This window comes from Myxine glutinosa, chromosome 12, assembly GCF_964187855.1.
Source record: "Myxine glutinosa chromosome 12, kmMyxGlut1.1, whole genome shotgun sequence".
In the NCBI taxonomy this organism is placed as follows: Eukaryota; Metazoa; Chordata; class Myxini; order Myxiniformes; family Myxinidae; genus Myxine; species Myxine glutinosa.
Genome location: NC_136272.1, coordinates 38463359 through 38476254, shown reverse-complemented (window position 1 = coordinate 38476254; position 12896 = coordinate 38463359). Strand labels below are relative to the sequence as shown.

At 43.3% G+C, this 12896-nt stretch overlaps 1 protein-coding gene across 7 annotated transcripts in view; it reads right to left on the bottom strand.

Annotated features, from left to right (window-relative positions):
* Window positions 1-220: 220 nt before the first annotated feature.
* Window positions 221-12896, bottom strand: part of DNAAF6 (dynein axonemal assembly factor 6) — a 43234-nt gene continuing 30558 nt past the window's right edge. For 3 of the 7 annotated variants that reach the window (XM_068098852.2, XM_068098855.2, XM_068098853.2), the window contains 2 exons: window positions 8323-8408; window positions 221-961 (listed from right to left, as the gene is read on the bottom strand). In XM_068098852.2, coding sequence (XP_067954953.2) covers window positions 832-961; window positions 8323-8408 — 216 coding nt within the window. In that variant the 3' untranslated portion in view covers window positions 221-831. The remainder of the gene's footprint in view (window positions 962-8322; window positions 8409-12896) is intronic. The other 4 variants (XM_068098854.2, XM_068098856.2, XM_078766753.1 and 1 more) reach the window with 4 other exon arrangements.

The window sequence follows — 12896 nt, the reverse complement described above, 5'->3', positions numbered from 1 at the left end:
AAAGAACACATAGACAGACTCACTCAAAAAAAAAAAAATTTAATATATATATATATATATATATATATTGAGTCTTCCGTATTGTAAATCTCACTAAGTTCATATAACATAGAATATGTAAACATCTCAAAGTTACATATGGATGGTAGGTACATACAATTCTTCTCTTAAATATGGCACGTGGTGCATGTTTAATTGTAGAAAACAAGCAGAAAAGGAGCAAAATATTTGTAATAATTTATTTCAATCGGATAAACCAGCGAGGATCGTAGTTTGAAAAGGAAAACCATTCACACTGGAATTGAAATGAAGACATTTCTACTTGGAATGAGAAGAAAAAGATTATGTACAACAACATTTCAGATTCGTGAAATATTTCAGGAATTGAACCAAATGCAACAGCGAGCAATTTACTTCCTCATTCACAACCACCAGCTCCGTGTGTGACGTCATCTTCAACTCGGTCTTACCTCGGGCTAAAGCGTCGAATGTTTCCTCATATTGTTGGACTCCCATCGACGAGTCCGTGAAGCCCGAACGATGTTTTTACACTGCGTGACCCTGCCAAGTGGTGTCCGGTCAGTGTATTTTACTAGACGTCAACTTTCAAACGGCAAACTTAGTACGGCATGGCATATGCAAAGGGCATGAAGTACACTGGATCAGCAATGGAACGTAATCATGTGCTTTTGCAAAAGGTGAAAAGTAGAATGCACAAGCATGGGCCTAAAAATCTGCAAAAAGGAGCCACAAAGAGAAACGGGAAAACAGGTAATGTGCTAATTACAACTTGTGCAGGCCTCTTCCGTTTTTGAAAAATTGGCAAAGGGTTCACGGGAAGTTGATGAAATCATAGTCACGTTGCATGGGCAGTGTCACTTGCAGTGTCTCTCCATCTGGCAGCAGGTGGGCCCTGCCATCCTTGCTTCGCACCTTGTGGGGAAGGTGAAGTCCGAGCTTGCTAAAACAATAAAAAGAAGGAAAGATTGCCATTGGAGGGCCCGGCATGCCACGGCACGCAGCCAAATGACATTTTCAAAGGAGAATCAACTAAACGGAAACAGACATGTCACACTAATGATCTTTGTTACATTTTCTTAGTGATATCGTGGTCTTTAGGAGCCTGAGCTATACTTTGCGCAAACAATCCGTGTTGTACAAATAAATTCGATGTAATTTTACATAATTTACAAAGATATTAGCAGAGATTGAACAGATGAATTAGGTGTATGGATTTGAACCTGGATTCCCTACATTATACGAGCCAGGAGTTCACATGCGAATGGTGCTGGGAGCCTTCACATGATGGGTTGATATGTGAATGGTGCTGGGAGACTTCACATGATGGGTTGATATGTGAATGGTGCTGGGAGCCTTCACGCGATGGGTTGATATGTGAATGGTGCTGGGAGACTTCACATGAAGGGTTGATATGTGAATGGTGCTGGGAGACTTCACATGATGGGTTGATATGTGAATGGTGCTGGGAGCCTTCACGCGATGGGTTGATATGTGAATGGTGCTGGGAGACTTCACATGATGGGTTGATATGTGAATGGTGCTGGGAGCCTTCACGCGATGGGTTGATATGTGAATGGTGCTGGGAGACTTCACGTGATGGGTTGATATGTGAATGGTGCTGGGAGACTTCACATGAAGGGTTGATATGTGAATGGTGCTGGGAGACTTCACATGATGGGTTGATATGTGAATGGTGCTGGGAGCCTTCACGCGATGGGTTGATATGTGAATGGTGCTGGGAGACTTCACGTGATGGGTTGATATGTGAATGGTGCTGGGAGACTTCACATGAAGGGTTGATATGTGAATGGTGCTGGGAGACTTCACATGAAGGGTTGATATGTGAATGGTGCTGGGAGACTTCACGTGATGGGTTGATATGTGAATGGTGCTGGGAGCCTTCACGCGATGGGTTGATATGTGAATGGTGCTGGGAGACTTCACATGATGGGTTGATATGTGAATGGTGCTGGGAGCCTTCACGCGATGGGTTGATATGTGAATGGTGCTGGGAGACTTCACGTGATGGGTTGATATGTGAATGGTGCTGGGAGCCTTCACGCGATGGGTTGATTTGTGAATGGTGCTGGGAGACTTCACGTGATGGGTTGATATGTGAATGGTGCTGGGAGCCTTCACGTGATGGGTTGATATGTGAATGGTGCTGGGAGCCTTCACGCGATGGGTTGATTTGTGAATGGTGCTGGGAGACTTCACATGATGGGTTGATATGTGAATGGTGCTGGGAGACTTCACATGATGGGTTGATATGTGAATGGTGCTGGGAGCCTTCACGTGATGGGTTGATATGTGAATGGTGCTGGGAGCCTTCATGCGATGGGTTGATATGTGAATGGTGCTGGGAGACTTCACGTGATGGGTTGATATGTGAATGGTGCTGGGTGCCTTCACATGATGGGTTGATATGTGAATGGTGCTGGGAGACTTCACATGATGGGTTGATATGTGAATGGTGCTGGGAGACTTCACATGAAGGGTTGATATGTGAATGGTGCTGGGAGCCTTCACGTGAAGGGTTGATTTGTGAATGGTCCTGGGGAGCCTTCACGTGATGGGTTGATATGTGAATGGTGCTGGGAGCCTTCACGTGAAGGGTTGATTTGTGAATGGTGCTGGGAGCCTTCACGTGATGGGTTGATATGTGAATGGTGCTGGGAGCCTTCACGTGAAGGGTTATGTGAATGGTGCTGGGAGCCTTCACGTGAAGGGTTGATTTGTGAATGGTGCTGGGAGCCTTCACGTGATGGGTTGATATGTGAATGGTGCTGGGAGCCTTCACGTGAAGGGTTGATTTGTGAATGGTGCTGGGAGCCTTCACGTGATGGGTTGATATGTGAATGGTGCTGGGAGCCTTCATGCGATGGGTTGATATGTGAATGGTGCTGGGAGACTTCACGTGATGGGTTATGTGAATGGTGCTGGGAGACTTCACGTGATGGGTTGATATGCGAATGGTGCTGGGAGCCTTCAGGTGATCGCCCAGAAGTTGGACCCAACTCTTACACACTTCCATTGCCAACTAATCTTATACCTTGTCGGGGTTGGGAGGTTTGACCCCTCTCCTTTCCAAATTGCCCACATGCTGCTGGTTCAGGGAATGTCAGCCCCTTATTACAGATACTGTTGTAGATGATAACCGGACATCGACCTACATGGACATCAACCCTTGAACTGCCCACAAACCATGGAGGGGAATGCGAACTTAACTTATGCACAACAGTGATTATGGTATGCACAACTTATGCACAACAAACATTGTCATGGGGACCGCAAGGCGAACCCCCGCTCTTGCAGGGAAAATGGCCTTAAAATGTCTGTTGCAGTGAGAAGCACAACATGGAATGTTCTCACCTTCCCTCGAGATGGCACAATTTCCCTCCTTCCCCAATAACTTTATTTTTCTTCACTAGGGCATGCCCGTACTATATATAAGCTAGGACGTGCCCGTACGTGGGTGCCCGTTCCTTGCCAAAAAAAAAAAAAAAAAAAATTTGTGTAGGGGTGTGTGTGTGTAAACATCCTAGGGCGTGCCCGTACGTGGGTGCAAAAAAACATGCGTGCAAACAACAACAAAAAAAAACTTTGAAACCACGTGGCAGTAACGACCACAGAACCCCCCCCCCCCTCTATTTACATGAATGGTTTGGTCCATTCGCAACGACCACAGAACCCCCCCCTCTATTTACATGCAATGGTTTGGTCCATTCGCAACGCCAAAGCGAACGGCGAACGGCTAAATCGCCATAGCTCGGTAAGTACTTGTCCGATTAATTTCAAACCTTGAAAAGGCACATCCTCGGGTCCCCAGCAATATACCTGGCAAGTTTCAAGTATATCGGACCGGTAGTTGTCGAGAAATCGTTGTCGCATACACACATACACACATACACACAGAGATTACTGGAATTATAGATAGATAGGAACGAAACTCATGGAAGATTAAGGTAAAACTGACAATGGGACAAACCTCAAGGGAATGAACAAGCAGGAAAAGGATTAACCTAGTTGGTCTTCAGGAGATGCACGTCCTAGATTCATTCGGGTGAGACACTGAGCGAGGGGTATTACTACCTCTGGTCTGACAGAACTGATGGTATCCACCTGGCAAGAATCTCCCTAGCCCTTGACCAGACGACATAGAAGGTCCTCACCTCGTGAAATCCCCTGGAACCTCAATTGTCACATCAGCCAGATGCCATAATCATCGTGGACACATGACGGTCTTCGTTTGCTCCACATCCACCAAACTGGATGACGAAGCTACAAAGGACAACTTGGATGACTCACTTGCATTTAAACTTTCCCAACCAAGCTCATGATCTACTAGCTAGATGTAGTAGGGGATTTTAATGGTACTATTGAATCAGTCCACAAAGCCTGGAGAGACCGTTTGTTTTGGAACTGCCAACGACAATGGCTTCTCCCTATTTGACTTGTGTGCATTACATGATCCTCGTGTCGGTAGCTCTTGGTTTCCAAGAAGACTGATCCACCAGTACATTGGGTATAGTAATGATGGATTCACTCATAAGTCCATTGACCATGTCCTGATCAAAATTATGATCTCCATGACCACTCTTGGCATTTGGCTGACAGGTGATCGCAATGAAACAAGAGGACTGACTCGTGATGGAGATCAGGCACTTCGGTAGGATATCAATACCTTACTGGGATAAGAATGCTGAAACCCTCGAGGCCACAGCCATTGCTCCTGACCATCACACCATCTACAGAGAACTTCGGTCTTGTCATATGCACATCAGAGATCAATTAAATGTGGTCGAGGGTCAATTTCTGAAAGGGAATTCAGACCGACATGCGCAGCGATCATCGCAGCACCACACTCCTTTCTATTCAATCGCACTCCTCTTTTCACTCGTTCTCCTCGCCCAAATTTGACATGTGCTCCGGAAGTCGCCATCGTACGCCACCTCATCTGCCATCCCACCGGCTCTTAAACTTCAAATCCCTCACAATCCAGAAGCAATAGACCCAGTGGTCGACCCAAAGCAAGGCGGCTCGCTAAATTGAACATGATTTGTACATGGAGAAAATCAACCCTATTTCAAAAAGCCCTTGAACACCAAAAAAAGAAGTGGTGAAAAAAGAAGTTATAAAAGAAGTAGTAAAAAAAAAACCCTCTCCCATCTCATTAGATGCAGGACAAGACGGAATCAGATCACCCATGGAGTGCCAACGTCGGATACCCAGAAAGCCCCCTGGGGATGCTCGACAGGCAAACAAGCTTTGTTTGCATTAACAACAACAGTTCATTTGGAGAGTTTCTTGTTGAATTAAGAATCAAACTTCAGACTTGAGATTTAAAAAACCCCACTGGTTAATAGTCAGACATTTTCCACAAGGACTGAAGTCTGCAAAGGAACGTGTAAACAACTCGTGCAGGAAACCAGTTTCCCTCTAAATAAATGGTGCTTTATGAGGACGTCCACACCTAATTTCTGGCAAAAAAAACGAAGAAACGGTAATCAGTATCACCAGTATGAACCATAGTACCACCAGTAAGAAGGTGGTACGATGGAGGCATTAAAAACCATTGAAGTAATCTGGTGTGGAGCCACAATCAATGCTGATCTTGGGAGGAGAAGCAAATATTCATTGGAAGAATGACTGGTTGGGTAAACCATTGGTGTAACAAGTACGTGTTATCTGTTTGTAATACACAATACTGTTGTCAGTTGTTCAACTGTGTGGTTTGATTGCATAGAACAACTCGGTAATGCTTCATTTATACATGGTTGAAGCTTTAAAAGGTTGCATATGTATTACTCTCATTGGGAGTTGTGTTGAGACATGCCCTGCCAACCGCACGAATGATTAATAGCAGCTCGCAATGAACACTGTCTACCAAAAGACATGCCTCACCTGACACGGGTGGCTCACCTCACCGTTCTTAAAAGAAAGTGACAGTATTTGACTGGATACCTGCATTTCACAGAGTGCCAGCGGTTCCGACGTGTATCGAACGGTAAAGTCTGCCAGTACAAACTACAAAGACATTGTAAAACTTACATCATGTGTGGACAGTATTTCCTGGACTTCATGCATTGACTGGGCGTGACTCCACCTATACCTACATTGAAAATCAAGGATGATCGACAAGATGAAAATGCATTCATTCAACTTGGTGAACAGTTTCAAGTTTCTTCCGAACTCACACAGCTTGAAGTATTCACTCGGCTACAGTATGGCTCCAATAATATTGCTGCGGTGAACGAGTTATCTCGTTAAAACTTCTGTTCCAAAAGGAGAGAACCTGAATCTCAGAAACTTCCGCAATAGCTGCCTCCAGCACAAACATCCTTCATGCTATCAAACATTCATTTGCAGGCAGTGGTTGTGTCCCTGTCCACATATTCCAAGCCCAATCATAAATGGAAATGATCTGATGATTGATTGGATGTGTGTGACTTCCATCTCTTGAGGCAGTCCTGGAAGTACTGTCTTGTCTGTGTCCTTGTTTGTGTGTTGCTGCAAAGAATACCTGTAAATGAATAGACTCAAATATGCTGACGTGTGTTGCTTGAAATATTTGGTGATCAAGCTGAGGCCAAAATGGCTGAAGGTGATGTTTCACATGAACTTGATATGACAGATTTTGATGATGAAGATGATTATGATGAACATTGAGGATAGATTGTTGAGAGAAAGTGAAGTAAATTGGCTTTTCATTGATTGGTTGAGTGTACTGTACTTCCATTTGCTAAGACATTCCTGGAACACCTTACACAACAAATCACATCACGATCAATATTTCAATTATTTTTACTGTCTTGGCTTTTTGTCCATTTTCTTGTGGATATCTGTATATCAAGTGAATTTTTGTTAATACCTGCCCATTTAACTTGTCTATCATGCCTAAAATATAAGTTAAGATATTGTTACGTTTGTGGGGTTGGGTGATGACATACCCTAGTACAGATAGGATTGTGTAGTATTAGCATGGACTAATTAGTAGTATTAGCGTGATGTAATGTGTGTAGTATTGTGACACTAATGACATTAATGTGTAGTAATGTGTAGTATGGATTGTGTAGTATTAACGTGCAAGTAGGAAGCCCATCTCGACGTACATAAGCAGGGAAACTGTGAGCTTAAGAGTGTTTATGTGTCACCACACGGAGGGTGGTTTTGTGTTAGTTAAATAGCGCTTAAGGATAATTCCCAGTATGCAATTGCCTCCTGTGATTTTCCCTTATGTTTTTACATTCACTCGGCCAGCCATGCAATCGGCCTCATCAACCAACAACATCGACAAGCCCGCCGGAAACCCAGCACATTCCTTATCGGGCTAAACCCCGCCCAAGGACCGCTGACATAATGGGAACATTATCGAAGAGACAAAACTCCACCCCCCCCCGGTGGATCGTAACGGAGAGACCACACCTGAGCTTCAGCATTCATCGAGCTGACTATGGAGCGATTTGGTGGAACTTGGTGATTGGTCGGTGTGACGTCAAAGCTCGCTCGGGCCGGAAAAGAGGAAGAATCTGACTATCCCTCTCTGGTGCTGGCTTCGTGGCAGGCGGTCGCGTTTCTCGTGTGCACTTGTGAAGGGAACATTCGGAGCTTTGTGGAGCCTTGTCCAGACAAAGAGGTGTGGTTGATCTGTAGTGCTCTTCGGGGAAGCTGTGGCCGTGCTGTGCATTCTGGCGAGGAGTGAGAAGGACGTCTTGCTGCTGCTTCGCGGCTTGGGGTTCTCGCGTGGTTGACCGGCACCATTGTGGACCCGTCGACGCTCGGACCCTTCGCTGACTGGACCCATTCAACGACCACCACGCGTCCAAAAGTCCTCGTTGAGGCCGTTATTTTTTCCCGTGTCCGTCCGTATTTGTGTCAACGTGTATGGTCCCTCAAGTTAGATTTATTTTACCTCAACATTCTTTTTATCTCGTATTGCCTTTGTTTTCATTAAACCATTATTTGTTGCATTTCAATTGTTGTATTGTTGATTTTCCTTGTCTCATTTCTGTGTTTGTGGGTTCGAGGAATAAACCAGTGTGGCTTTCATCCATGCAGGTAAGAACTTTGGTCCCGTTCCACACGCGCCAAAAAAAGTACCGCCAATTTTCGGCTTATTCGCCTCAGAGTTAAAGCAAACTGTTCGGCTATCTGCCGCCCGTGATCTTAATCACCGGCGACACGGCAATATTATCCGAGCTGAAGATAAATAATAAGGTTTACTCAACCCAAAATGGTACCAACAAGGCACATTTTAGTAGTGGACCAACAGACGTTCCATTCCCTGGAGTAAAAACATACTATTCAGGTGTCCTTAGATCAAGGAAATGGTCTTTAACATCCAGGTTCATCTCAGCCATTTGGGATCCAGGCAGCTTGACTCGGATCTACACAGAGGGTTTGACCATCCACATGACAATGAAGCATTCGAGTCAACATCTGTATAAGTCAATAAATGTTACAATAACAGCTGTTCAAATGGTGCTTAAAGCTAGTGTTAAAACCTTTTCAAAGGTCTTCACTAAAATGAAATTTTAAAATCCCAACAACTAATTCAGCTTAATGTTTTTATCGACAGCAACTTTGGCTCCTGGAGGATCAGGTTTACAGACAAGGATATTTTCACATGAGTAGGACTGGGGATAAAAGGGGAACATGTAGACAGATATTGCATATGACTATGTTCAACAAGGAAGAGAACAGAAAAAAAGGGGCAGAAGGAGAGGGGAGGGGGTGGGAGTCAGCAAGATAGAAGAGAACATTAGGGGTGAGTATGGCAGAAATGATGAGGTGATGATGGGCAGCACACTTGAAAGACTAGAAGGAGGGGCAACAGACAGCAGACACAGGGAGTTGGTTCTACAGACAAGAGAATATAGGACAGACGAAGCTTGACTGAAGCATAAAGTGGCAAAAAAGTGGTTAAAAAAGAAGTAGTTAAAAAAGAAGTGGTTTAAAAATAAGTAGTTAAAAAATAAGTGGTTAAAAAAGTAGTTAAAAAAAGAAGTGGTTAAAAAAAGTTGGTAAAAAAGAAGTGGTTAAAAAAAAGAAGCGGTTCAAAAAGAAGTTCAAGAGTTGCTAAAAAGTAGTTTTAAAAAAGTGGTTAAAAAAGTGGCTAAAAAGAAGTAGTTAAAAAAGAAGTGATAAAAATAAGTATTAAAAAAATTGTTTAAGTAAGAAGTGGTTAAGAAAGAAGTTAAAAAGAAGTAGTTAAAAAAGAAGTGGTAAAAAATTAGTTTAAAAGTAGTTTAAAAAGTGGTAAAAATAACTAGTTTAACAATAGTTTAAAAAGTAGTTAAAAAAGAAGCGGTTAAAAAAGTGGTTAAAAAGTAGTTTTAAAAAGTGGTTAAAAAAAGAAGTTGTTAAAAAAGTAGTTTTAAAAAAGTGGTTAAAGAAAAAAAATAAGAGGTCACTGATCTGCCTGCGATGTCACAGCAACAGATCTTGCATGTTGTCTATCCCAGAAAACATTATGCAGTGACTGACGAACTGTGATTCAGGTTCGAGACTTGCTAGGATTGTATTCTTATGACAGATGATTCATCATTAAATTTCATTCATTGTCTTTATTTACTTCATAAAAAGCACAAATGCATTCAGTCGAATAAGCCAAATAAGAACACAAGTCTATCGATATACAAATCAAAGGAAAATCCACAAACTAGAATGAAGTCGATAACGCGCCTTCACAATTTCCCACGCTTCCCACCAAAAGCAAAGCTGAAAGATGGCAAAAACATCCACCAGGAATGACCCAATATCAAATTTTGAGTTGATTTTTTTCCCGTTTTGACGCCTATGATCCCAGATCTCTACCCCTGGGGCATGAACTGCGGGTCAAATCCAAATAATTGTTACATATTTAAAGCACCTCCAAATGTTGATCGCATATACAAAGTATCATTAAAAAACATGCCCGTAATTGCATTTTTTGTTTTTTTTTCCACTTTTTGACTCCGCCCCAGGGAGCGACGCCAAAAATGACACTGCTTTTGCACCTTTTTGCGAGGTGGTGATCATAACTACCAAGTTTGGTGAATTTCTACCCAATCGTTTAGGAGGAGATCGCATGACGGATGAAAACAGACAGACAGACATTCTTCACCTTTGAGTGATAGGGCTAAAACCGATATATGGCACGATATCTCAAAAAGTTGTGGATGGATTATGACAAAACTTGGTGGACGACTTGGTTCCGTGACAGGAACAAGGCAATTCCATTTTGGTTCAGGTCCGAAGCCAGATCCGGCCAATCGGTGGATACAAAACGTAAACTGTTCAGCCTGGCGGAGGTTTGCTCTCTACTGAGTGCTGTTCTAGTTTATCCATACGGTAGTTAATCAATCGTATGTAATACATTAATATTACATTAATATTGTAATATACTGTACATGTATTACAATATATAAAGCTCAATTCGTGTTTGTTTATATATACTAGGGCATGCCCGTACTATATCTATATCTAAAATTATATCCCCCCCTCTATTTACATGAAATGGTTTGGTCCATGAAATGTTTTGGTTCATTCGCAACGCCAAAGCGAACGGCGAACGCTTTACATGAAATGGTTTGGTTCATGAAATGTTTTGGTCCATTCGCAACGCCAAAGCGAACGGCGAACGGCTTGCGAGTACAGTGACAATCCCCCTGGGGTTTTAATTAGTTTTAAAACATCGTTTAACGCCAACATAGCGCCAACATAGTTTGCCGACGGGAAATAAATGAATACGCTCTCAAATGTGCCATCCGAGGCAGAGTGTGTTCGCCACGTTCGGCACACGCGATAGCTCGCTGCTCTCTGATTGGTTGAATCGTTTTTTGGACATAGCTCGGTAAGTAATTGTCCGATTCATATGAAACCTTGAAAAGGCACATCCTCGGGTCCCCAGCAATATACCTGGCAAGTTTAAAGTATATCGGACCCGTGGTTGTCGAGAAACAGCGGTCACAGACAAACAAACGTACAAACAAACAAACGTACAAACAAACAAACGTACAAACAAACAAACACACAGAGATTAGTGGAATTATAGATAGATATATTTATGCTTCAAAAAGGGGAAAAAAACTACTTAACCAAATCAACCAAATTTGGCCGATTGCCTAAAGGAACGCCAAGTATGATTTATCTTGGGATAGCATATCTGGGGTAGGGAGCTCAGGGTTGGGGGAAACCCCAATTTTCTCTATGTGCCACTCCCAGTGCGGATGAGTATTACAAGTCACCCCCATCTGTCATCCCATGCCATTTAACCCGTCCATAAGGACAGGTTCCTCGCTAGTACTATCTATAATTTGATAAGTGTGTCTGTACCTTTTGTTTTGCTTGTGCACGTGTGCGTGTTTGGACTGCTGAACCGCTGGATGGAATGAGTTTAAAACCGATGGCTGGACTTACCGTGCACGGGAAACTTTGTAGGTGGTTAAAAAAAAACGATCCCAGGGATTCAGGGTGGGGGTAACACCCCAATTATCTCTATGTAAATAAATATGTTCCCAGTTGGCCGAGACCTAGAGTTATGCACACTTTCCTTGGAGCTGTTTAGCCTGGTTTTGAATCCCGACCCAGCTGTAAACCGTCATCTTTGTGTTTCTCAGGAAAGGTGATTCATCAAGGTGTGTGATTCATCGACATCAACAATTATATTGGTTGGTGGCGTTCGAGATCCCACGGTGTTCTTCACAAAGAAAAGGCGAGCAATCTCCGGCACCCTAAACAAATTCCAAATTCCTGTCCTAACCATCAGAGGGCATTGCATCAGTGGGCATTGCATCAGTGGGCATTGCATCAGTGGGCATTGCATCAGTGGGCATTGCATCAGTGGGCATTGCATCAGTGAGCATTGCATCAGTGGGCATTGCATCAGTGGCATTGCATCAGTGAGCATTGCATCAGTGGCATTGCATCAGTGGGCATTGCATCAGTGGGCATTGCATCAGTGGCACAGCCACGTTCTCAGCAATGACGCCACCCCGCAGTCTTGTGCTGCGTACGAAAGTTGGGAGGGAGAATCACAAACTAAACAAATGTTCAATCAGCAAATTATCTGATTACCTTCGCCACCAAAGGTGAATGGAGTTTATGTTTTCAACCTTGTCTGTCTGTTTGCTTGTCCGTTTGTGAACAAAATATCTCAAAATGTTGTGGACGGATTCGGACGAAATTTGGCAGAGATGTAGCGTATGTGACAAGGACGAAATGATTCGATTTTGGTGAAGATCCGGATCCGGCTACTAGAATTTTAAAAGTGATTCTTCACCATTGGGAGATGGAGCCAAAAACTATACATAGCAGGATATCTCAAAAAGTTGTGGATGGATTTGGACGAAACTTGGTGGACCGGTTGGGTTTGTGACGAGGACTAATCGATTCGCATTTGGTGAAGATCTGAATATGGATTCGGATATGACAATTATTTAATATCCAAAGTGATTCTTCACCATTTGGAGATCGGGCCAAAAACGATGCATATAGGATGTCTCAAAAGGTTATGGACGCATTTGGACGAAACTTGGTGGACATGTTGTGTTTGTGACAAGGAAGAATCGATTCAATTTTGGTGAAGATCCCGATCCGGCTAGTATAATTTTTTTTTAAGTGATTCTTCACCATTGAGTGATATGGCAAACCAGGTGGAGGTATGCTCTCTACTGAGTGCCGTTCTAGTTATCAAGCTGTTTCGGTTACAATAATAGATATAAAAGTGAAGTTATGGGTAAATTAACTCGTGCTGTGGGTGGGGGTGGGGGGATTCAGGGGTAACCTGTCCATAATTCTGGGGGAACAAAGTGGAAGACGCAAGGCGGCCATCTTGGATTTTGACGTGGCGACCCAATTTTCAATAGCGTTCTCCCTTATGCGTAGATACACCC